This window comes from Sphaerodactylus townsendi, linkage group LG01, assembly GCF_021028975.2.
Source record: "Sphaerodactylus townsendi isolate TG3544 linkage group LG01, MPM_Stown_v2.3, whole genome shotgun sequence".
NCBI classification, from domain to species: domain Eukaryota; kingdom Metazoa; phylum Chordata; class Lepidosauria; order Squamata; family Sphaerodactylidae; genus Sphaerodactylus; species Sphaerodactylus townsendi.
In genome coordinates this window covers 46,790,994-46,817,392 of record NC_059425.1, presented here as the reverse complement: position 1 = coordinate 46,817,392, position 26,399 = coordinate 46,790,994, and the positions used below count along the sequence as shown (strand labels likewise).

At 41.8% G+C, this 26,399-nt stretch overlaps 1 protein-coding gene across 2 annotated transcripts in view; it reads right to left on the bottom strand.

Moving 5' to 3' along the window:
* PPP2R5D (protein phosphatase 2 regulatory subunit B'delta) overlaps positions 1 to 17,263 on the bottom strand; it is a 48,155-nt gene extending 30,892 nt beyond the window's left edge. Inside the window, exons 1-2 of one of the 2 annotated variants that reach the window (XM_048482346.1) lie at positions 17,086 to 17,263; positions 14,029 to 14,112 (exon numbers count right to left, since the gene is read on the bottom strand). In XM_048482346.1, the coding sequence (XP_048338303.1) occupies positions 14,029 to 14,112; positions 17,086 to 17,112 (111 nt within the window). In that variant the 5' untranslated portion in view covers positions 17,113 to 17,263. The remainder of the gene's footprint in view (positions 1 to 14,028; positions 14,113 to 17,085) is intronic. The other variant, XM_048482337.1, reaches the window with a different exon arrangement.
* Between the last annotated feature and the right edge of the window lie 9,136 nt (positions 17,264 to 26,399).

Here is a 26,399-nt window from a genome sequence, read left to right as displayed (position 1 = left end):
CAGATATTTTATATTAGTCCATGTAAACTCAAAATACAACTTTTTGATAGAGACAGTTGACACATCCAACTAAGACACACCCAGAAGAATCAAATCAGCTTTTCCACTGGCCACCAAAAGAGCTATGCTGGAGAACATGAGACCGGCATGGACAAAAGACATGTGGACCCAGGGCTGGAGTAAGGAGGGGAATTAGAAAAGAACTGAGTGAAAAAGCTGACTGGATCCAACCTATCAGTGATATATGCAATATATGCAATTCTGCCCTGGGCGTACTGCAATTCTTGTTTGCTACAAAAAGTAGCTCGCCATCTTAGAGCACCTGAAACGTTTACATAAGATGGGTCATCAACTGTAAAATGGAATAAACAGGCAAAACAGAGAAGAGACTGCAGAGAAGGAGAACAATTATTTATTGCACAGTAAGTGTGACTCGCAGCTTTCAGCTTATCCTAAACCACAATCAGAACTCTAAATGTATTAGAGTGCAAATCAAAGATGATGAGATCTCTGCAAGGTTTTTCCATTCATACAAAGAGCTTGCATAGCTAGACTAATGCACTGCAAAGACTCCATGCACTGCAAAGACTAATGCACTGGCTAATCTCAGCCTTTGCATTGGAGCAAAGTCTCATTAGATTATAGAAGTGCAAGGCTACTCTTAAATTGCCTTCACAACGTGGCAGTCTTCCTTTCTGACTTTCTTCCCCAACTTTCTTCTCACCTTTCAACCATCAGTCACATTTCTTTTTAGCTTTGCTTTTGTTTCCCTTATGCGGTCGTTTACTTGGCTGTGTTGCTCCCTAGACACTAATTAGGAGCATCCCAGTGTTAAGCCACCCAAAGGCAAATTGGAAAGCCAATTACAGCATATGATTTCTATAAGCAGTTTCTGGACTCTGAAACTTATTTGCTTCAGACCTTCAAACCCCAAATTAGAATATTTTTGAAGGAATGTAACAAGTTGTAATAGTAACTTAAAAAAAACATTAATAAGGTGGATGGAAAGTGGAGATTACCAAAGTTGACAGTACAGCTGCCAAACATCAACACATCTCAGACAATCACATCCTTCAGAACAGATAAGGCCAGCAAGATCAAAGCACAGAAAGGTAAAGTGATGCAAGGGTAGAAGTCCATGAAGAAATTGCAGAGGATGCAGCCAGTAACCTGGTGATCAAGGAAGCAAGGAAGACTAAACTGGGGTTGGCACAAACAAATATCTCAAAAGAAAGTGCTGAATTTCACAAGATACAGAGAAGTCCCAAAGAAAAGGAGCTCCAAATGAAGAAGAATAGCTAGTGCTGGGGCCACTTCTAAAAGCCGGCCTCATTTTGCAACAGAAGCCAAGTGACCAACGCTGGCAGAACTTCCACTGGATTCCTTCCAGTAGCTCTGGGCTAATTTCTGGCTCAACAAAACCAATCCTTAGCAACTCGCAGGTTAATTCAAACAATGCAATAAAGAACTTCCCCCCCCCAAAAGGGAGCCCTCCCCACAGACGTGTGTCCTTCCCACTGGAGAAAAAGAAAAAGGCATTTTAGGATCCATGCGACATGTCAGGCTGGACATAGGGGGGCAGTAGCTATAAGAAGAAGCAATGGGGAAGCATACAGATGCCCTGGACCAGAAAAATACTGTGGGAAGCAATGACAGAAAACAATACTTTCCCAAAACAGTTGAAATGGATGGCATGTGCTCCCCTTCTGCCCTCCCTGACACTTGTTTCCCTCTTCTCTTACAAGGGCTTCGGGGAGTTTTGCCAGCCCCCAGTCCTGCCTACTGCATATTAACAGGATCTTGCCACAGTCACTTCATTATAAGTCTGAAAACGGCCTGTGCCTCTTTTCAACTCTTCCTTTCAAGAAGCATAAAACAGAGTAGATTTTAAAAGGAAAGAAAGAGAAAGGGGGGGGGGAGAGACACTGTATCAATCTCAATAGTTAGGACTTTTTAAAAAAAATAACCTAAAATTAAGGACAAAATCATTAAGCAGTGTCTATATTAGAGGATTTCATTACAAAATTCATTAAAACAGTGTGCAAGATCAGGGCAGAGGGATGAGAGGAGCTACTTTTTAGTAATTTACCTAAAAGAACTCAGAATATTTCAATGCAACAAATACTAAATCTAACTTTATGAACTCTTTTGAAGAGAGTCTATAGAAAGTTTGTTGGCTAAAAACTCCAGTCCCAACTTGATTTTGAAGAGACAAATTCGCTCCCTCACACTCCTATTTATTTGATGATTTATAGGTCAAACTACAATAGTAAAATCTACCATTAGAATGCTTCTATCACAGTGCCTCAAATCCTGAGAAATAACAAGTGAGCCATAGGGAGGCAATAAACAAGGAATCAATAAACAAGGAACAAAAGGAAAAAGGGAGGAGAGGAGAGGAGGCTAGCTAAGTTGGACGCCATTGCAGCCCTCAACCACAGGGCTCTCCTCTTTAGCTTTGAAAGAGATGAAGCAAATAATAAATGCAATATGTATTTTAAGGCATCGTCATGTCTTTAGAATCATAGAGCTGGAAGAGACCACAAGGGCCATCAAGTCCAAACCCCTGCCATGGAGGAATACACATTCAAAGCACCCTTGACAGATGGCCATCCAGCCTCTGTTTAAAAACCTCCAAAGGAGTCTCCACCACCTTCTGAGGCAGTGTATTCCACTGTTGAACAGCCCTTACTGTCAGGAAATTCTTCCTAATGTTTAAGTAGAATCTATTTTCCTGCACTTTGAATCCATTGCTCCTCATCCTAGTCTCTGGAGCAGAAAAAAACAAGCTTGCTCCATTTTCAACATGACATCCCTTCAAATATTTAAAAATTGCTATTATATCACTTCTTAAACTTCTCTCCTCCAGACTAAACATTACTAGCTCCCTGGTGAAAACTGACCAATGCAGAATAGAGTGGTACTATTACTTCCCTTGATCTCTAGACACTATACTCCTATAGGTGAAGCCCAGAATTGCATCGGCTTTCTTGGCTGCCGCATCACTCTGTTGCCTCATGTTCACCTTGTGGTCTACTAAGACTCCCAAATCCCTTTCACATGTACTGCTTTCAAGCCAGGTGTTGCCCATGTTATATCTGTGCTTTTTTTTTTTTTACGTTTCTCCCTGTTGAAATTCATTATGTTAATTTTGGCCCAGCTCTCTAATTTGTCCAGGTCATTTTTAATTCTGATCCTGTCCTCTGGCATATTATCTACCCCTCCTAGTTTGGTGTCATCTGCAAATTTGATTAACATTCCATCATACAAGTCATTGATAGCAATATTGTATAGTACTGGTCCCAGGACAGAACCCTGCAGCATCCCACTAGTCACTTGTCTCCAAGGATAAAGATGAACCATTGGTGAGCACCTTTTGGGTTTGGTTGGTCAATCAATTACAAATCCACCTTACAGTAGCATTGTCAGGTCCCCATTTTACTAGCTTGCTTGCAAGAATGTCATGGGGGATATTGTCAAGTGCCTTACTTGAAATCAAGGTATGCTACATCCACAGCATTCCCTTCATCTACTAAACTTGTCTGGCATAACTTGTTTTTGAGAAACCCATGTTGACTTTAGTAATCACAGCATTTCCTTCTAAGTGCTTACAGACTGTCTGACTAATTATCCACTCTAGAATCTTTCCTGGTATTGATGTCAGACTAACTGGGTGGTAATTGTTGGGTTCCCTTTCTGAAGATGGGGATAACATTAGCCCTCCTCCAGTGCACTGGGACTTCTCCTGTTCTACAGGAATTCTCAAAGATAATAGCAGGTGGTTCTGAGATTACTTCTGTCAAATATTTTAATACCCTGCGATGTAGTTCATCAGGCCCCGGAGATCTGAATTAATTTAAAGTAGCCAGGTATTCCTGTGGTAGACAAGGAAGAAGTTCTGGCAGCCATTGATAAACTAAATGCTACCAAATCCCCTAGCCCAGATTGCATTCATCCAAGAGTTCTTAAAGAGCTCAAGCATGAAATTGCTGATGTTCTCACTTTAATATGCAACTTATCCCTGAAATCTGCCTCCATCCCTGAAGACTGGAAGATGGCCAATGTCACACCAATCTTTAAGAAAGAATCTAGGAGGGACCCAGGAAATTACAGGCCAGTCAGTTTGACATCTGTTCCTGGTAAATTAGTAGAATCTATCATTAAAGATAAAATTATTAAACATGTAGAAAAGCAAGACCTGCTGAGGAAGAGTCAGCATGGCTTTTGCAGAGGCAAGTCCTGTCTTACAAACTTGCTAGAGTTCTTTGAGGGTATAAACAGGCATGTGGATAAGGGGGAACCAGTGGACATTGTCTACTTGGATTTCCAAAAGGCTTTTGACAAAGTTCCTCACCAGAGACTGTTGAGAAAACTCAGCAATGAAGGAATACGAGGGGAAGTCCTCCTATGGATTAAAAACTGGTTGAGCAACAGGAAACAAAGGATGGGTATAAATGGGAAGTTCTCACAATGGAGAGATGTAGGGAGTGGTGTCCCCCAAGGATCCGTTTTGGGACCAGTGCTCTTTAACCGATTCATAAATGACCTGGAAGTAGGAGTGGGTAGCGTGGTGGCCAAGTTTGCAGATGATACCAAATTATGTAGGGTGGTGAGAACCACAAAGGATTGCAAAAAAAGAGCTCCAAAGCGGACCTTGATAGAATTAGGGGTGGAGTGGGCTGCTAGAAATGGCCAAATGCAGCTCAATCGTAGCAAAATGCAAAGTGATGATACACACTAGGGGCAAAAAAAAAATCCAAACTTCTCACATACAAGATGCTACAAGGGTCAGTGCTATCAGTCTACCAGACCAGGGGAGAGAAGGGATTTCCAGGCGTCTTAGTGGATAGTTCCATGAGGAATGTCAACTCAAAATGCATAGCAGCTGTGAAAAAGGCAAACTCTATGCTGGGGATCATTAGGAAAGGAGTTGATAATAAAACTGCAAGGATTGTCTTGCCCTTATATAAAGCACACATGAGATGCGACGCCAGACTTGAGAGTATCACCTGTGTCCAGTTCTTGAGTCGCTTCACACATCTCCAAAAAAAGGGATATCAAAGAGATAGAAAAAAAAAAGTGCAGAGAAGGGCAAATGAGGGATGATTGAAGGATTGGGAGCACCTTCCTTACTTGAGGAGAGGCTGCAGCGTTTGGGACTCCTTTTTTTTAGTTTGGAGAGGAGACGTCTGAGGGGGGATATGATTGAAGTCTATAAAATTATGCATGGGGTAGAAAATGTTGACAGAGAAATTTTTCTCTCGTTCTCACAATACTAGAACCAGGGGGCATTCATTGAAAATGATGGGGGGAAGAATTAGGACTAATAAAAGGAAACACTTCTTCACACAACGTGTGATTGGTGTTTGGAATATACTGCCACAGGAGGTGGTGATGGCCACTAACCTGGATAGCTTTAAAAAGGGCTTGGACAGATTTATGAAGGAGAAGTCAATCTATGGCTACCAAATCTTGATCCTCCTTGATCTGAGATTGCAAATGCCTTAGCAGACCAGGTGCTCAGGAGCAGCAGCAGCAGCAGGCCATTGCTTTCACATCCTGCATGTGAGCTCCCAAAGGCACCTGGTGGGCCACTGTGAGTAGCAGCGTGCTGGACTAGATGGACTCTGGTCTGATCCAGCAGGCTAGTTCTTATTCCTGTCGTACCTCTTTATTTGCTTTGTGCTGAATTTCCCCTATTGCATCTTCTGTTCCATTTCTGTCCATTTCCCCACGTTGAGCACTGTTTTCCTTTTGGGAGAAGAATGTGGCAAGAAAGAAGGTGTTAAATAGTTCTGCCTTTTCTACATCCCCTGTTAGCATTTTGCCATCTTCTCCATGCAGTGACATTATCATATCCTTATTCTTCCTTTTGCTACAGACATAACGAATAAAACCTTTTAAATTGTTTTTAACCTCTCTGGCAAGCCTGAACTCATCCTGCATTTTAGCTTTTCTGACTTTCTCCCTACACATCCTGTCTATTTGTTTGAATTACTCTTTGGTGATTTCCCCCTTTTCCCATTTGTTTGTACATGTCCCTTTTAAATGTTAGCTCAGCTGAAAGGTCTTTAGACATCCATGCTTGTTTCCTTAGACACCTTTTAATCATTGCCTCATCAATTCCAAAATAAACTGTAGGAGAGTGGGGAGAGATAGGGATTTGGTGACAGCAGGGTAGTTTGCTAGGCTGTGTTTTCAAACAAGAAGCTGGCCAGCGGCAGTACAGGTTTCTCCCTATCTTTGCCACATCATGGATAAAAAAATTGCAAGACACCACAAGCCTCTTAGGTGGGACTGAACAGATTGTGCCATCCCTGCTTGTAGCCTGTTTTGATGGAGACAGAGACACCATTTTAAGAGAAATCAGAGCTATTCTACTGTTGCCAGTGGGGAGGAAGGGGAAGGTGGAATAAAATCTCCATTGTTGCACATATTGTTGCAAAGAAACAGTTTTAGTAAGTAGTGGGATATTCAAACATATGGCGCAACAGTCAGAAGTTGTACAGTCCAGCAACTGATCTCTATTCACATCATTCTCTTATCTTCCATTTTACCGTCACAACAACTCTTTGAGGTAGTTTAAGTGGTCACCCAGTGAACTTCCGTGGCAGCATGGGGACTTGGTCTCCCAGACACCACCCCAACATTCTAACAACTCAAGGAATGACTCACTATTCTTTCATCTTTTGGCAACTAGAAAACATGTGCACAAAACTGCTCTTTCCAAGTGTCTCAGTTGTTCTCACTAAGCAGACTGATTTATTTATGTATTTTAGTTAAGCTCTATCCTGCCCTTAAATGCATCCCAGGGCCGGTTACAACAATCTAAAAATGTTTCCCACATTGCAATAAAAACAGTACTATATCCAGATAAAAATTTCTAAAAATGTGCCTATGAACAATTAAACCAATACTCAAAAAACCCCACCTCCTCCTTAACTCGCAAGGTGCAGGTGAAGAGCAAGTTCTGAAAAAGCCCAGTGGTCTGGCTGGAGATGGCATCGATCAGTGAAATGCTCTAGCAAAAATTTCAGTCTTAACCAGGTGCCAAAAGGTGTATAGTGCCAGCACCTGTCAGACATCTAATGGAAGGGCATTCCATAAAGTGGGGACTATCACAAAGAAAGTCCTCCATGCAGTACTCCCCCCCCCCACACACCCCTAAGGGGGGGAAGAGATTGCCAGCAGGCCCTTCCCCATGACCTCAGCACCTGAGCTGATCTATATAGCAGAAGGCACTCCTGCAATAAGTCTGCTCCCAGGCTCCTAACAGTCTCAATGGTGCCTCTCAGTGAAGGGAACCTGTAGACACTGACAAGTTTATTATAGAGTACTAATGACCTCTGACCTATCAACATGCTTTGCATTATGATTCACTACTGCGTACCGTGGAGAAAAAAAAGCATGGTATCAGAGAATTCAGGTTCCCCAAAGCTTCCATGTTTTAAAAAGTCAAATCTCTAGCCCTTATAGCTGCAAACATGCAGTTCAGTTATGTTTGATCAATATATTTATTCAAGATATGTATATTCCCCTTCTCCATGAAGACCCAAAGCAGCTAACATCATTTTTCCTTCCTCCACTTCATCTTCATAGCACCATCCCTGAGGTAGGTTAGGCTGAAAGAGATTGACTATCCCAAGGTCACCCAGTCATCTCCAGGGGACAGGGAATGGGTCAATGGCAGAGCATCTGCTTTACATGCAGAAAGTCCCAAGGGTCAATCTGTGACAACTCCAGTTAAAATAATATGGTAGTGGGTAATGTGAAAGACCTTCTCAACCTGAGAACTTGGGAGAGCCACAGCCAGTCAGAGTGCACAATACTGACCTTGTCAGACCAATGGTCTCTAACTTGATATACGGCACCTTCGTGTGTCCTTGACAAAGTGGGGTTTTGAACATGGGTCTCCCAGATACTACTCTCACACACTAACCATCCTGGCATTCTTACCATGATATTCATATGGGAAGAAAGGCAAGATGTTTTGGGGGGAAAACTGAGGTGAGTTTTTGCCGGAAGATGTCAAGCTCACCTACTTAAGCAAGGAGTCTGTGTTTACAGGAGATAAGAAGGGTGGCTTCCACAAGCCCATTTGTAAGACTACAGAACCTTTGGTAATTGTAGATCTGACATGGAAAAGAGATTGCAAGAAAAGTTGCACTTTGAATTAGTGTTGTATAGTATTGACTGCACTCCTTATGCAAATTCTAGCATAGCCAATTGCACCGGCATGCTGAGTGAATACTGCAATTTGGTTACACTTCAGAGCACAGCTGGTAAAGCATGAACTTGTGACTCAGAGCATGTTGAATGGATCTGGCTGCATACCAGGGCACAACAGGTTTTTAATGGACTTATGGATTTGTGTCTGCATCTTTAAACATTTAGGGTACAGGTTTACTATTACACTTTTAGCAATCTTAGCTGATGCAAATAGTCTCACAGACCAGTTTCTGCTCAGATTTATCCCCAGAATTTCATTTAAGGTATGTCTCAATCAAACTAAATGGAAATAAAAAGTTGTTGATAAGTCCCATTTGAAAAGTGGGGGGCACAGAAGTTTGAGAAAGAAAGCATTTCGACAGCAGGATTCAACAAAGCCCAGGTGTCACATCACCACGGCACCTAGAAATTTAATCATGAAACACAGTAGTTTCAGCAGTGGTTTTATTCTACTGTCTCTCAGTGACCCTCAACAGAAGTACAAACCTTATTTATTATTTTACATTAGAATGTTCTGCTGCTTGACATAAAATGCATGTAAGTGACGTTGTTGTCATTGTCTGTTAATATGCTAACTTTACATCAGTCAGTGGTGGCAGAGATAAATTCATTTCTTAAGCAGTAACTTTCTATGATGGATTCAATATTCAATTTCATTGACCTTTTTAAAGCTATAATGAAATCATAGGAAAATGGAAAGAAAGAAGGCTAGGGTTATAGCTCACATTAATTGAATATTGGAGGTTAGCTTTTTGTTGTGGTGATGGCAACCATGGTTATCACATATTTATTTATATACAACACTTCTGTCATAGCATGAGAAACTATTAAGAGTTTAGGATTAGGTTTTGTGGTAACAATGAAATGTGAAGGTTCAAGAAAAGGGGGCGGAAGCAGGATTAAGCTTTTTCCCCAACGGGAAAATTTTGAGGAGCACATCTCTTATGTACTTTTTTTTTCCTTTTGGAATGAGTGGAACAAAGTTTTACTCACCCAAAATGTTTTGTATGGAAATTTGACCACACAATAACCTACAGTATTAGTAACAACAATTAAAATATTCCAGCACACATATACAACGTATCTTCAAGGATCTGTAAATGTGAATAATTTGACAAATTTTAATACACTACAGTGTGTTGTAAAACAGTTCAGTGTTTTCAGTGTAACAATGTCCAAATATGCTGGTAATCCTATCTATTGTCACTATGAGAGTGTGGTTCTATTTAAACACTTTCAACTTCTATTTTTCCTTCTTCTCAAGTGGCAGGAAATTAAGATGCGTGTACTAAGAAAGGATGGGGTACAGCAGTTTGCAGCTAGCTCCTTCTCAAGTATTAGGAATATTTGCAGTTTTGCTTATAAAAAACCAAGGCTTGTAAATTCCATAAATACACTAAATAGTACACATTTTATATTCTAAGTTATAAATTATGCACATACATTGTTATAACAGGAAAGTAAATTTTGGCTTAATAGGAAAATAAGTACTGCATATATTCCAACTTCTCTCAAAATTTACATTTATCTGGAAAAAATGACTTCAATATTCCTGGAAATTTTACAGCTCTAGTTATATAAAGAAAATATGGTAATTCAATAAAAAAAACCTGAACAAGTTTGACTCCTAATTTTGTTGGGTGGTTAGAGTTGGGTAAAGAAAAACCATCCCAGCTGTTATTTATTTTAAATTGCAATCTCATGACCCAGTCAATAGTCTCAGACAACACAAATCACTCTAGTTCAGTGGTTCTCAACCTGTGGGTCGCGACCCCTTTGGGGATTGAACGACCCTTTCACAGGGGTCGCTTAAGACTCTCTGCATCAGTGTTCTCCACCTGTAAAATGGATAAATGTTAGGGTTGGGGGTCACCACAACATGAGGAACTGTATTAAAGGGTCGCTGTATTAGGAAGGATGAGAAACGCTGCTCTAGTTCCAAACTCTATTCCCACACTCACATAGTAACCACTGCAGTCAAAAATTCTGACTGCATGCTGGCAGGGGCTGATGGGATTTGTAGTCCATGAACATCTGGAGAGCTGCAGGTTGCAGACCCCTGAGCTAGCCAAAAAAAAGCTCTTTTAAAAAAGCTCTAAAGGAGAAAAAGCATCAGAGGCTCTCACTGGCCAAATCCAAAGATCTCCCAGAGGGGCCACCAATACATGATAAAAAAAAAAGATGGGAGATAACATTTCAATCATGCTGGATCTACAAGAGAACAATATTTTTGAACAGGCTATTCCTCAGAAGCTGCCCAGTGAAAAAGCAGAGGGGAAAGAATTGAACGTAGCAGAGAAAAATGCACTCCAATATCCAGGAATGGTCAATTGATAAAAATAGGATGGAAGAGTAAAACGAGGCACGATGCCAAAAAAAAATTCTCCTTGGCCTATTATATAGTATGTGGGCAGATCTCTGTATAATAACAACTCATCCATGTAGTTTAAAATTCTATTGCTGTGGAGATTTCTAAGATCGCTTTTATGCAGTTGCGAGCCCCACTTTCAAGGAATTACTACAAACTGTCATTAATATAACAAAGTGTGATGGCAGTTTTTTTCTTTTTTATTGCTTTAGCCCCAAAGTATAGCAAAACACATCAACTGGCAAGGTTACAAATTTGCATGCTTTCCCCCAAGATTTTTCCTGATTTTGAGAGAAGTGCTGAAAAAAAGCCTTCCCTGTCAGTTTCTGACAGAGTTGGTATGTACATTCTAGAGTCTAAACATCTATGAAATCAAAGAGACTTTTTCAGCCCTGCTGGGAAGCCTAAAAACTTGACATAGCAGCATCTTCCCAGCCAAAATATACTCATAGCCCAGGGAATAAATCGTCATTAGGTCACTTACAAGATGCTTACTACTATTACCTAGCACATTCTTAAGTGTCATATGAACACCTATGTTTTCAGAAACCACAACAGAGTTATTTTTAGTTGGATGCATGAAAGCAATTTTATTTATTTATTCAATTTTTACCCCACCATTTTCCGACAAGTCGGGCTCAGTCCAAAAACAAGGCAGTTTCTGTTTCACCAAAGCAACAGTTATGCTAATACACCAGAATGCTGGGTAACATTTAATCTATATCCAAAGAGTAGCTGTGTTTATTTGCTTCTTTCTGTTATTGTAACTGACTAAGCATCGTGTGGTTTCTTAAAAACTACCAGGTATAATGTAGCATAAATGTTCATGGACTAAAGTCCTTTTAGTCAGATGCACAATATAGGTACACATACATAGGGGTATAAAACTCATCAGAGTGAAACCAGCGCAGGGCCTTTTAGTCTCACTTTTCTACTGAAGATTCCTCCCCCTGAGTGTATATATCTGCCAACTCGGAATCACACATCATTAATTTGATGAAATGGTCTGTAGCCCCAAAAGTTTAAGTCAGTCTGCAAGGTGCCACAAAACTCTTTGCTGGTTTAAATCAATGGCATTATAGTGGTCTGACTTTGAAAAAGCTGAGGGCTGTGCCTCTGAATGGAAGAAGGCCACTTCCTGCTTTGTGAAACAAAAAAATTAAAAGCACTTCAATAGCCAAGAACCAACTCGCCTGGCTCCCATCTGAACTGGACAGGAGACAACGCCAGACTCACAACTGTACCACAAAAGGGATGGTATTCCAGTTCCTTCTTTAGATACAATTAATAAATATACACCAGGTGGAATCCCTAACAACTTTTATTTATTTTTGCACACTGTCGCTAATTTCCGCTAATATGTACTTTTCAGAACAGGAAGGTCGTAACATCAAGTCATAACATCCATAATCAACCTCAGCCATAAATGACCCCACTACCATGAATGCAAATAGAAAAAATAGTTTCAAATCCTTTTCCTGCTTTTTAACAGCCTGAAGGTGACAGAGAGAATTTCAAATTCCAGGATACCACCATTAAACATCTAGTTACTCAGAAATCCACACTTCTGGGATGCTTCCACTACACTGGCAGAGCCAGCGACAGTGCTGGGGCACTCACACAGCACTCAGACTCATGAGCTGCAATTGTTATAAATGAACTCATTTTCCCTGTGCAGAATGAGCCTCAGTGCAGCACCAGGGCATCCTGGAAAGCCATGGGCACTGTCCCCCAGTGGATTTGCCCCTCCGCTGGATAAGTGCCCTGGAGAGGGCATTTCTGCTGGCATAGAGCCCCACCACCTACACAACTTGTTTCAGCCCCCCAAATCTGGATTGGGCTGTTAATGGTTCCAAAGTAAGTTTTTTCCCCCTTAAGCCAGCAACACGTGGAAGCAGCCACTGAAGCGGAGAACAATCATAATTGGAGAATTATTTTTTAAAAGCCTGAATAAGAAAGGTCAGAAAAGATTCACAATGCAACACACAGACTCTTTCAGCTTTGACTATATTATAGACATATGTGACGAGGACAAATGTTTGCAAGAGATGCACTGTACATAGAGAGCTGTAGTACTGTTGACCTTTAACCTAAACAGGGAACTAGATTATTTCTGATCTTATTATCATTAATATGCTGTATTTTATTGAAGAGACTGGTTTTTATTTGAGCTTCAAGGGGAAAAAGAAAACTACTTGTATAGATTCTGAAACAATTTACAACAAGCTGTTCTATGGATGCTTTGTTTTAAACAAAGATTTTTCCCCTTTAACTTCTCTGCCATTACTACAGTATGTCGAATGGACACTTTGGTAGCTTCCATCTATTCAGGCCACTCATGTAGCTGCTCTTCTTGTGTTCAGTTGCCACAATATTTAGTTCCCTTCCTTTAAATGTTTTTCTCCCCTTCTCCGAAAGGTTTGGTCTATTTCTGATCTCACTTCTTTCTTGTCCTAGAACTAATTAAGAAGTTCAACAGGAGAGCCCTGAAAATGATCACAATTACTGTTCGCAATAAACATAATAATAATTAGCATTTATATATTAGAAGATAGTTCTATGCCCACTTAAGCTTCACCTAATATAATGGGATTTGTTTCAGAATAGACATGCTTTGGCATGAACTGCTAAATCACTCCACATACTTTATCTTTCTGTCATCCTCACAAGAACAATTCAAGAAAGATCACTTTTTATTTCCCATATTGCAGAGGGGAGATTCAATTCCATCACCTTCTGATGTACAGATTGGTCTCTTAGAAAAAATTCTCCACTCAAAATAGCCACATGTTAAAACAACTTGTTAACACATGTTAAAACTCACTGCTTCCCGAGAATGAACTTTTATTTTTTCCAGTTGCTTCCATTCTTCTTCTATTTCTCCCTTTCCCCCTCTTTCCACTCTCCCATGGTAACTATATGCCTCTCAAACCTGCACCCAACTACTACATCAGTGACAGGACACAAAGTTGCCCAAAGATCTGAACAGATCTGTTAAGTAGTTGCAAAACCTAGAAACTAGCAGTAGGTCTTCCTATGGATTCTCTGCATCACAGTTTTACCAGCAATTTTTAAAATATGGCCCAGTGATCCAGATGGAGACCCAAAATCCTGTCCCTTTACTACACATTTGTCATTAAACTGAGTTGCTAGCTATATTTATATCTCAATCTGTGCCTTTTTCAGTTTGGAGTCTGCTGGCTAGTTCATATGCCTTAGGCACAGATGTAGATTAAAAAAACCACAAATACATAAGCAAGAAACAGATGTTTCCTGTCCCAAGACACATGCAATCTAGTTAAGCAGTTTTAAAATCGCTTTAAAGATCTGTAGTTTTCTATCAATCAGAATGACTTTAACACTAAGTCCATCCATATGCAATATATATCCAGAATAAAATCACTTAGTGTTTTACTAGATTAATATCCTACCTCTTCTGAATTCTCTGTGTTGCCATCTTTTCCGCCACTGCCACTGCTGGCTTTTGTAGTGCTTTTAGTAGACTTTGAAGGCTCCTAGAAAGAAGGGGGGAAACAGAAATAAACACATCTTGAGATAAATGGCTCCACTGAAGATTTAACACAATTCATGATGCTCCAAAAGAGACATCATGAAAGTGAAATGCTAGAAACTGAAAAGGAGCCTCTGTTCCATTAACAAATATCCATACCATGCCCCAAAAGACCGTTTCCAAGGGACACACTTTTCCCAGCACAAGAGAGAGGTCTGCACACAGCAGCACACAGCTCATCCTGTAAGCAGAACCATCAATTCTCTTGCTTTCAGAATGGGCACCTGACCCTATAAGCCCAGCCCCTTCCACACTCTGGGTGGGGAAAACTGCCTGTCTGACTCCAACAAAGAACAGACTGCAGAGCGGTTGACTCTCAGCTACTACTCTCTAGATGAGAGTGCATCTGTCAGCACAAGTAAAGTGACATTTCAGAACAAAGTTTGCAATACAGAGAGCAAGAACTGAAAAACAAAAAAGAACATACAACTTACAGTTAAAACACCCAGCTACAGGAGGGGTATGCATTTGGAAACTGGAAGGGGAAAAGTTCAGCCACACCATAAAAGATGCAATGAGAAAACAAGGAATAAGAGAACTTTTCTAGGCAGAACTGTAATTAAATAGTGTTGTACATCCGTACAAAAACAGTAACGGCTCAGTTGACTACACGTGCTTAGGTTAGTTGTGTGTGCACTAAAAGAAAAACACAAAGGCAACTTTGCTGAAGCTTTCCTAACTTGCTACTCGGAAGAGATTCTTTACTCGCCATAGGTAACCAGACAATTACTGTTCTCCCTTATAAAAGGAGAGGGGAAAATAGAAGGGAAAAGAATGGAGGAAAACCCTCAGAGAAGGCTAAAGTGTCCCCATTACATGGCAAATGATCACAATGGAGGGAAGCAAATCATAATAAGCACCATTACTGGTGTTTTACAGAAGTAGGTGGTAAACATTTGGCCTACTGAAAGATCCTCCTGGGATGGTGCGGCAATGACACACTGACACATTTCAGTGTCACTATGTGTCTGATACCGCAAGCACAACCTACGCCTACAGGCCCACATCTGCCCACCCCTGCTGGTCAAACAGGTTATATATGTTTTATGGCAGGTGAACTGTGGAATGATACTAGTATATGCAGCAAACAAAGGCCTAAAATTCTGGTTTCCAGGATGCTCCATAAAAAGCCCCTTTCACTATGCAAATGATCCATATATTTTAGCTACAGGTTTCGTGTTCGTATATACAGCACAGAAGCACTGTGCCTGCCTTACATTCTGCTATACAAATAGGTCCACCCCTTTTGGGGTATAATGCATATTGCACAAAAGAATTCTGTGCTAATACTCTGAATCTTGTGATGTGCATGTTCCTGTGCTTTCTCTGTACTCCTGTGACACTTACAAGCTTTGTGTCTTCAACAATCCCCATGACCACATTGCAATGTCCTGTCTGTCTGAGCAGGCTGAAAGCAACGGCTCTGTCAAGGACTCTGCATGTACGCATTGCTTCCCATATAAAGCCTGTGCCCCTTCATTGCCTGTACTTGTGCATACTGGCACAAAAAGCCCTATAACCCCCACAATGTACTTCTACTTAACACTGAAAGAAAGAAACATAGCTCAGTGGCACACCACTGGCTTTGCACACAGAACGTATCAGGTTCAGTCCCTGGCATGCAAAGTGAAAAGGATCAGGTAATTGGTAATGTTTAAAACCTCTTCCTGAGATCCTGGGCACTGCTAGTGTGAGCAGACAGCATTGATCTCAACAAACCAATGGTCTGATTCAGTTTTAGGGAGCTTTATGCGTTCATGTATGTGTTCTACATTTACTAAGGGATCATATATACCAGAACTTTATCCTCCCTATATACTTTCAAGGTGTGTGAACTACCAAAACCCAGTATCCTACTAGATGTATGAAGGCCTTCCATCTGCTCAGTTCCTCGGTAAATGTGCCTGGCAGTGTGCCTGCTGGGTTCACAACTTCATCCAGATTTGCTCATGCAATTAGATATGGCATAAGCCACAATGAATATCAGAAATGAATCCAGTGTCTGTCCTACAAGTTTATTTCCAAATGCAGTCTGGTTAACACATGGGTGCTATCTCTGCTAGATCTATGTGGTGTTCACATATTTGCCAACACTGGCCACACCTGCCCTGTTAAAATTTTCATAATACAAACGGGGAAGAAGTGGCAAGTGGAAGTTGTGTATTGAAGCACAAAGAAGTAATGCTTATTTGTGAGCACACAAGGTCACATCTGCAAGCTTCCCCCCGTCTTACACGCATGCTCTACACATCTAGATCTTTTCTCTGCAGCCAGGCCAGGCCAGGCCAGGCCAAGCTTCCCCCCCCCCCCCCGCAGTATGCAACAAATTGCCAATGCAGTGGACCTCTCTGTATCTTGCATGTGTACAGTGCACGACGCGGCCTTGTACTGCACCGCACAATTTCCTCCTCCACCCAGCGTGTAAGTAGGTGCAGGCACCGTCCTCTCATTTATGGGCCGCTACTCGCACCCCCACCCCCCGTACAGATCCCATACGGGGGCTTGACGTTTCTCCCGCGCATAACCCAAAGCCCCTGGCCCATATATACAGGGTGCTTTGTCTGCGCTCTGCGACTGTGGTGCAAACCTCCGATCTGCCCATATGCAGGTGTGTGCACTGCCTGGCCCGTTTCCTGCGCGCCCGTGTGTGCTGCACAGGCCATCCCGGAGACCGGCTATTTGCAAATGCCACTGCAGATTCTGCAGCCCCCCGAGCCCGCCTCGGCCCCGGGGGCGCGGGTGGGGAGGCTCGTCTGCTGGCGGAGGCCCCGGGCTCGGATGTCGCCAGGCCCGGACAGGTTTTTGCGCCTGGGCCGGCCTTGCAGAGGGGCGATGGGGGGGAGGACCGTGCGGGGGGAGGACCGTGCAGGGGAGAGGCCCCAGCTGCCCCCCCCCTTTTGCTGCTTTTGTTGCTCACCTTCTCCTTCTTCAGTTTGTAGGGCATCCCGGACCTTCGGGCTGGCTGGCTCGCTCGGTCGCTCGCTCGGCCTCTCCCGCCGGCCCGGCCTCCTCGTCCCTCGGTCCTTCTCGGTTCTCCTCCGCCGCCGCCTCTCTCTTCGCTGGGGCGGCTGAGCCCCCATTGGGCCTGATCCCCCAAAGTTGCCTGGCAACTGCTTCGTTCAGCTCGCCTCATTGGCTGCGAGCTGCACTGATTTTTGTCATTGGCTGCTGGCCCCCCTCCTGTCCTCCCTCGGAGAGGCGGGAGAGGGAGAGGCTGCTAGCCTGCCAGAAAGCTCCACAATGTGGGGCGGGGAGGGCGAGACACGGAGGGGAGGGGAGGGGGCCTGGTCCTCCCCCGGGTCTTGTGGGCTGCGAGGATGCGTTGGGGTTGTTTCCTGGAAGTTGCGCGGAAGTGTGTGTGAAATCCGGAAGCGCCTCTTATGGAAGAAGGAACCCCCTCCCCCCCCAGTGCAATCTTGACACGGGCCTGCTCTATGTCATTGTCAAGGATAAACGTTAATAGACTCAACCTGCTCAGTTAAATTTACCTTGAAGGTACTGCAAAAAATGGGCAACTGCAAACATCAAAGAAATAGCAATCCATCACCTAGCTGTTATGATGAATCATGCATGATCAGTAACAGAATGCAACATTATAAGGGCCTTTCAGATACAATGTTAAACGTAGCTGTGAAGAAAACAGCCCCAGTGAAGATGTGGCCATTTACTTCTGAGCGCTTATGTTCAGGACTTACATACGCAGCAAAGCAATAACTTGGTTTGTAGGTTTTAAAATTGAATAGAAAACAGAAAGATATCCTCACGCTATGCAACATTCTGCCAACCAAGTTTGAACAAAAGAAAAGGAACATTCTAAGCAAATAAATGTGTCATTCCGTTATTTCACTTTTATTTACTTATTGTAGTGTGTTTTGAGGCTGTTTGTCCTCATTCAGCATCACTGTTCAGTAGGTTTTATTTTGTGAGAGCCAGAGTGGTGTAATGGTTAAGGTGTCAGACTGGAGTATGGAAAACCCAGGTTTGAATCCCCACTCTGCCATAGAAGTCTGCTGGGTGCCCTTGGGCCAGTCACATACTCTCAGACTTGATTCTGGCAAATATATGGATTGGAGACCTCCAAGGAACAGAGAGGCAGGCAATGGCAAATTGTCTTGTCTTGAAGGCCCCATGAGGTTGCCATAAGTCAGCGATGACTTGACACCAAAAAATTTTTTATTCTAAAGTAAGTTTGCATAGAATGGCAGTCTGCAGTTTTTACCAACAAATTACTGTTGTGTGTGAAAAAGACGTACAAAATTGAGAGAGAAGCCTCACTAGGTGGTATTATCTAGTGGTAGGAGAGCTAACCTAACTCAAAGGACAGTCACTAGATAGAGAAGGTTGTTGTGAGCTACTATGGGTCTCCACTGGGGAGAAAAACAGGATATAAATAAGTAAATTACAAGGCAACATTAAAGAGTCCCTTTCTTGGTGAACTGAGAGTACAAATGGAAACTCCCAAGAACTTGTGGGAAGCATCTCGTTTATTTATTTATTTATTATATTTGGATGCCAACCTTCCCCTAGCAGGCTCAGCAATTTCCAACATATCAAACATACAATCCTAAAACATAAAACCATGAATATACAAACCAATTAGAAACCCTAGACAGCAAATAATATCGATTTATTTTAAAATACTACATAAATAACCCTGACAAAATATGTAACAGAAGGGAGAAGAGGGAGGTTACAGAATGATTTAACCCTAGCTGCCTCAAACATAAGTCTGGTGGGGTAGCTCTGTCTCTCATGCTCTGTGGAACTGCACCAGATCCCTGGTGTTCCAATAGAAATGGGTCAGAGCCAAAAACAATAGAAATGGGTCAGGGCCAAAAACACCATCAACCCACTGGTGTAGTGAGAGGGACACGAGACAGCTAGAGCCCAGAGCACCACTTCCTGGGGGCACATTGCTGCGCCCCCCACCCTTGCAACTGCACTCCAGTCCCATTCAAGCTGAAGCACAGTTAAAGACCAGTTACTCCCACACTTGTGAAGCTTGGGAAGAGCTGGCCTGACAAGCTGAATCCACCCCCAAATTCCACCCAGAGTTTGAGTGCAGGACCCTGCTCTGCTTGCTACTAGCCTCCGCTGGCTGGAGCCAACAGCAAACTGAGCACACATCTGGTCCTCCTCAACTTTTATACTGTTGGCTTCATACCCAAGCTCCACCTCCAGCCAAGTGGCTCTTGGGGAGGCAGAGCCAACAGTACAAATGTTGAGGAGCACTGACTGTGTGCTCATCCTAAGCCTGGCCTCAGTTTTGCATCCAGCTGTAAACTGCAGGCTTTCAGCAAATAATAACAATGTAGCATGATTGGTAACAGGCTCTCCAAGGACACAGGTGGGTAAATACTGTTGATCTGTGATGCCACCGTACCTGGATGTTAATTATGACCATTTCTATTCCCAGATTTTCTGCATTTCTTATGTTTTTGTCATGTAGTTATAAGTGGTGTTATTTGTATTCTGCAGAATTGTTCCTTTATATTGAAAAATATCTAGCCATTATATTGTGAGCTGTGAAGCAAATTTATTTGGAACCAGTAAGCTCTTTTATGTTTTTGCATCTACATGGCTCACACTCATATAGACAGTTCATGATAAAGTTAAATGCTTTCTGTTATTTCTGTAGCAACTGTGATTGATATTATACCATTGAGCAGGTTTTCTTCAGACACCTTTTTAACAAAGGTGTTCATTCCAAGGAGGGTTTATACTATGTTATTTTATGTCAACTTGTTATAGATTGCGCAGCATTATTTGTGCATTCTTGGTTCAGAAGTGCTTTTTGCACTGAGGTAAGTTCATATGGGGTGTATGTTGCTTTAAGTTTGGTGAGCGCAATCAGCGCCGGACTAACCCCCCTTCTTTTGTGGAGTGTTTTTTTTGCTAGCTTGTTAAGTGCAGACAACGCTAGGTAACACCTCCATTGCTGGTGTTTAAGTATGTCTTATTGAAGTAATTACATATGATTATTTGATTTGTTATGCATACAAGTATTTTTTGGCTTTTTTGTTTAATTGACTTTAGTTTTGTTGTAATTGTTTTTTTCCCAATACCTAGTCTTTTGATTTTGAAGCCCAGGGACAGCACAGGTTTTTTTTAAATTGAAAAAAGTTTATTTGGAATTTAAAATATGCAAATAGAAAAAAAGACACACACATAGAAACTAATAAAACAGGAGAAATTCCTCTAAATGGAGCTTCAAGTCATACAGTTGTACAATTCAAAGTATACAATATATCAAACTTCACATTCCAACTCCTAGGAGTAGGTAAGTAAACAAAAGTAATATTTACCGGACTTGTCAAAGAAAAGGCAGAGCAGGCAGTTGTAATGACTACTTATTTATACAATAACTCTTACTAACATGTCCTTATCCAACTATATTAAACTTATCCTGAAATTTTTTTTCTAATGGTTTCCACATCTCTTCTTTCTTTGAGGTCTCTTCTGTCGGGACAGCACTGTTTATATGATTACCTATCTCAGAGGTTGTCAGGCTCTTGTCAGGTCACCGCATATTTGAACCTTCAAGGATAATCCCTGATACTGGTGTCTCTTGGATGTTTACACTTTAAGGCAAGTACAATTAGGTTCTAGAATGTCTGGCATTGTATTCTTGTAGCTCTCAGAGTAGCATATTCACAAAGAATTATGGGAAGAAGAATTAAGCTCAGAATCTTTTAAAAAATGTACCTAACAGCCTAAATTTAGCCTCCAGAACCTCCTGGCTACATTTCCCAATGTCGTTGGTGCCAATGTGGACCACAACTGCTAATTCCACCCCAGCACTGTCTAACAGTCTATCTATTGTAATGGGGCCAGCATGCCAGACCCTAAATGAAGGACCCAAGAGACTCCAAGAACTTCTGGAGCTTTGAGCAGCCCCCTGAGGCCGTGTGACTAGAATGCTGAAGCTTTGCTTATAGTAATCACACTAGATTTCATGGAATAAATTGAACTAAAAACTCTCTATGCAGTTCTCTCCATTAATTTCCATAGTATGAGAATTAGCACCAAGAGCAGATTGGCAAAATGTTACCTGATAGTCTGGTGGAATTTTAGAGAATATAAACTAGGCCTATCTGCTAGGTAACAGGTTGAAGTCAAGGACCCCCCAGGTGGCATTCACAGAAATGCTACCTGTTGCATACACAGGGTGAGCTAGGCAAGCGGAGATACAGGGTCTCAATGCGTGGATGAGAAGGTGGTGTAAGGCAGAAGGTTTCAAATTTGTTAGGAACTGGGGAACCTTTTGGGACAAGGCAGGTCTGTACAAAAGGGACAGACTTCATCTTAACCAAAAAGGAACCAGGCTGCTGGCGCTCAACATTTAAAAGATGGCAGAACAGCTTTTAAACTGATCCCTGGGGGAAAGCTGACAGAAGCTGAGGTGACTGGTTCAGAATACAGTATATATGGTGATGCAGAAAAAGAGGGAGGTTTTTCTAAATCAACCACATACAAGCGTGTGCATGTGTGATAAGTGATAGTGTCTACAAAGGGCTAGAGCAGGGGTAGGGAACCTGCGGCTCTCCAGATGTTCAGGAACTACAATTCCCATCAGCCCCTACCAGCATGGCCAATTGGCCATGCTGACAGAGGCTGATGGGAATTGTAGTTCCTGAACATCTGGAGAGCCGCAGGTTCCCTACCCCTGGGCTAGAGGCAAAGCACATAAATCCCAGGTTAGGGACAGAGACAGGGTATACAGGTGTCTCTATGCTAATAGTACTGTTGTCCTTAGAAACAACCTCTCTGTCTGCCTGTGCAACAAGGTGTTACTACAAATGTGGAGCTATTGGGCATCGAGCCCTTGCCTGTGGGAGAGCTTCAGACTGTCATAAGCTGAAGCAAGTGCACAGAAAGGCTGAGAGGAAAGACTCTATTTCTGCATCATCTGCCTTTCTGGCTACGTGCAATGACAGAGACACAGCTGGGATATGGCTGGTGGACTCAGCGTGTTCCATGCACATTGTAAATCAGGAGCATTTGCTCAGGGAGGACCAGCGTGTCCCAGACATTAACCATGTTTGCCTGGCCAATGGGACTCCAGCTGAGGTGAAGTTGCAAAGAACTGCTTTTGTTCCAGCTCTAAATGGACATATAAGGGACGTGTTGTATGTACCACTTTTTGAATTTTGTTTAATGAGCGTGTCAAAATTAACTGCTGATGGATATGTTGTGCAATTTGAGGACCAGAACTGCACTATATCCAAGCAAGGCACAGTCCAGGCTACAGGTAAGCTCCATAATGGGCTGTGCCATTTGAACAATAGCACTGGAAATGAGGTGTGCAGATACAAAAGGGCAGCTAATGTATCCAATGTCCCATTGCTAATAATTGCCTTGCGGGCCCTGCGAGACCTTGGAGAGTTCTGCAGGGCCTCCAAGACCGAATTGTTCCACCGGGCCTTTGGAGAGACCAGCTGCTAAGGGTGCCCTGCTCTGCCCTTCCCCCCTGCTGTATAAGGTCCCTAATACCATCGGGACCCAATATTCTCTTGGGAGGGTCACATATGAGTTTCGTGGGGTACTGTTGTAGAATGCAAACTTTTAAACTTTTATATGTTTTTATATATAATAGTATATTGTTCACCGCCCTGAGCCCTTCGGGGATAGGGCGGTATATCAAATCAAATAATAAATAAATAATAAATAAATTATCTCCACCGAGTGTTTGGGCATGCAAATTCCATGCCCTGAAAGCCAAACCTTGCAAAAAGTACCTAGACTGCTCTGTATGCAGCAAAACTGTATGCAGCAAAACTGCTCTGTATGCAGCACATCCTTCCACTGCTAGACCAGATCCTATGGCTGGGTCAGGGCTTGGGTCTCAGCTCCTGTAAGATTATGGTATTCAGCTCTTATTGGCTGTCACTCTCAGGGTGGTCCTGGATGCCTCCCTTTCTTTGGAGGCCCAGGTCACAGATACAGCCAGGTTCTATATCTTTGCCTGACCAGGCAATTTATGCCCTATCTGCCTTACCCTCACCAAACCATAGTCATCCATGCAATGGTAATTCAGGCTGGACTACTGTAATATAAAGGGCTACTCTTGATACGGCTCTGGAAATTACAACTGGTCCAGATTGTGGTGGCCAGGGACCTGATGGGGATCCTTTGGAGAGCACATATACAATCTGTCCTCCACCAGCAGCACTGACTCCAGATTGAACACCAGATCAAGTTCAAGTTTTTTTTCCTAAGCGGTCTGTGACCATCATTATTACAGAACTACCTTTCCCCAAAAAGTGCTGCACATGTCTGGAACTAATCAGTAGGTGTTATTTGGCCCAAAACATATCTGACTGTCTCAACCAGAGCCAGGGTTTTTGCAATACTGGTCCTAGCCTGGTGAACTCTCTGTCAAGTGAGATCTCAGCCCTGTAAGATTTGGTTCAGTTCCATAGAGTGTGTAAGATGGAGCTGTTCTGCCAAGCTTATGGTTGAGGACAGCAACAGTTGTACATCACTTAGCCTCTCTCTGCTCAGTTCACATAGGTTTTATGCCCCTGTTATGTGGTCATGTCCACCTGTAGGATAAAGAAGATTGCTATTTCAGCAACATCTGTTAGATTAGGATTTTAATTGTTATTGTATTTTAATTACATCTGATATTAATATATCACTATGTAGTTTCATGATTATGAAGTGCTCTAAGCTCAACCTTGGTCAAGAAAGGGTGGGTTAGAAATCTAATTATTATTATAATCATAAGAATTACCATTATTATTACTACGTGAAATCATATCTGCCAGATCTTCAATCAGTGTTGGCCTTCATATACATCGGGTTCTTCTAAGGAACCTAGGATGTTGTAATGTATCAGCAAAGTATGAACACAGATCTAAGTGTAACCCCTGTGATCAGAATGGGTTGACCCAGAAAGGGGTGGAGACTCTAAGCCGCAGAAGGCTGCAAAAACTGGTGAAGTTGGAGGAAGCAAGGCTACCAGGCTGGGACCTTGATTTAATCCGTTATAAGCTCTTAACACCTTGTTTAAGGTAATTGCAAAGTTGTTGGGAACTAGTGGGAAGGGAGTTGGTTATTTTTTTGCTATAATTGTAAATGTTAGAATTTATTGTTTCAGGGCTTGCTATGTATGTAATTGATGGGAGTTCGTTTGGGGACCTTCATCATCTTGGATCCCATTCACCAAGCCTCTGAAGTCTTCATAAGCCAACCACCAGCAGGAAGAATTGGACTTTGCATTTATCAGTAGTTTGTCAAGATAAGGACTTGAAATGCAACCTAGAAGGACTGTAAATTGTTAATGTTAAATGTAAATGTTAAAAGTTTTATTTGTTAAGTAAACCATTTTGTTTTAAAATTTAGTTCTTTGCAACTCCTTCCAAGTTCTGCCCCACAGAACCCACAGTTAGAGGTTACATAAGCAATGTGGCCTTTTGTAATTGATAGATCAAATTGTTATCAACATGTAAATAGTTCAAATGCCGTTTTTTTACATAGCACCTAGTGTGTCAATAATTACTGGGACAACAGCTACTTGTTTGTGCCATAATCTCTCAACTTCCATTTTCAGATCTTGTATTTGTCATCTGTTCTACTTCTTTTTCTTCTACCCTTCTGTCACTAGGTATTGCTACAATGGATATCCACACTTTTTTTTCTTTTCAACCACTGTTATGTCTGGCTTATTATGCACCAATACTGTATCTGGTTGTATTCAGAATTCTCATAGTATTTTGACCTGCTCATTTTTGACTACTTTTTTCAACAGAGTGTTCCTTTCCAATTTTTCTTCTGTGTTATGACGTTTAAAACCAGTTTGTGCGATCTTCTTGCATAAGCTTAATAAGCGAGTGACTGTTTCTTCTACACTTCTTTGTTGATTTTTCAGTTCTGGTGTTAATTGCATTTGTTGTAGTGGCTTGTTCTTGAGGGGCTAAAATCAGTCCTTCTGTTTATTTCTTCAGTGTTCCAGTTATAAAGCCATTGCCAAGTTTTATTTTTGTCCATCTTCCTTTTTATTGTCTCCAGAAACTGGCCATGTAGTGTTTTTCTTCGCCAGCTCTCTGTTAGCATTTTTATTACTTATTCTGCTATTCAGATTTTGTTTGTTGTGCTTTCAATAAGTTCTGATTCTTTCCTTGCATCAGCACCTGTTCTCACCTGTTTTAATATGATCAGCTAAGGCATGTTGTTCTTTTATTGTTCATTTGATTTGCACTAGTTCTCTGCTTCCAGTTTTACTGGGTAGATATAATCTATTAAGATCACCACAAGGGTGTAATCCATAGTGAGTAGTCATTAATTTTCTTGTTTTTTTAATCCAGACTTTCCAATTCACCTTGTGTCCAGTTAATAATTCCAGCAATGTATTGTATAACAGTTATTACCCAGGTGTTAATAGCTTTAATGGTGTTTCTACTATTTAATTTTCCCTTCAAGTATATTCTTTACTCACTGCCTTATTGACTAGTTCATGCTTGATGTTATCCAACTGTAAAATGCCCAGATATAACCACCAGGCTTTATCCTGATGGTTCCAATGGTCTGGCAATTTGGCATTTCAATTCTGTTACTGTTTGTAATTTTACCTCATTTCATTGCCACTATTGCTAATTTTTCTACACAACAATCTTTTGCAATATTAGTACTAAATATTTGAACTTTATTTGTCAATGACAGGATTTCAGTCTCTGATTTTCCATAAAGTTTCAAGTCATTCATACTACGCAAATACAAATTTTTATCAGCATTTTTTGTTGTTTGATAGCCAAGGTTCATTTTCTTCCTAATCACTGATAGTGGGATCACTGCAATGATGAATAACAAGGGTCACTTCTCATGGAACTGTGGGTGAGTTGTGTGGTGGCCAAGTTTCTAGATGACAAAACATGTTCAGGATGGTGAAAACCAAAGATTATTGTGACAGGCTCTGGCACAATCTCCACAAGTTGGGTGAGTGGTGGACAACAATGTGGCAAATTAAATTAAGTGTTGGTAAGGGTAAAAGGATGCACACTGAACCAAAAAAATCCATAATTTCAAGTATATGCGAATAGGTTGTGAACTTGCTCAGACTTTGAGGGAAAAGAGCCCTTGGGGTCATTGTGGATATTGACGGTTTGAATCTGCAGCTAACACTGTGATTCAAAATGGCAAAGTGGTGCAGTATCCTTACCACATGCTGATCAGATCTTAAGAATATGTCCTGAAAAATCTACTTTCCCCCTCTCAATTAAAAAAGTAACA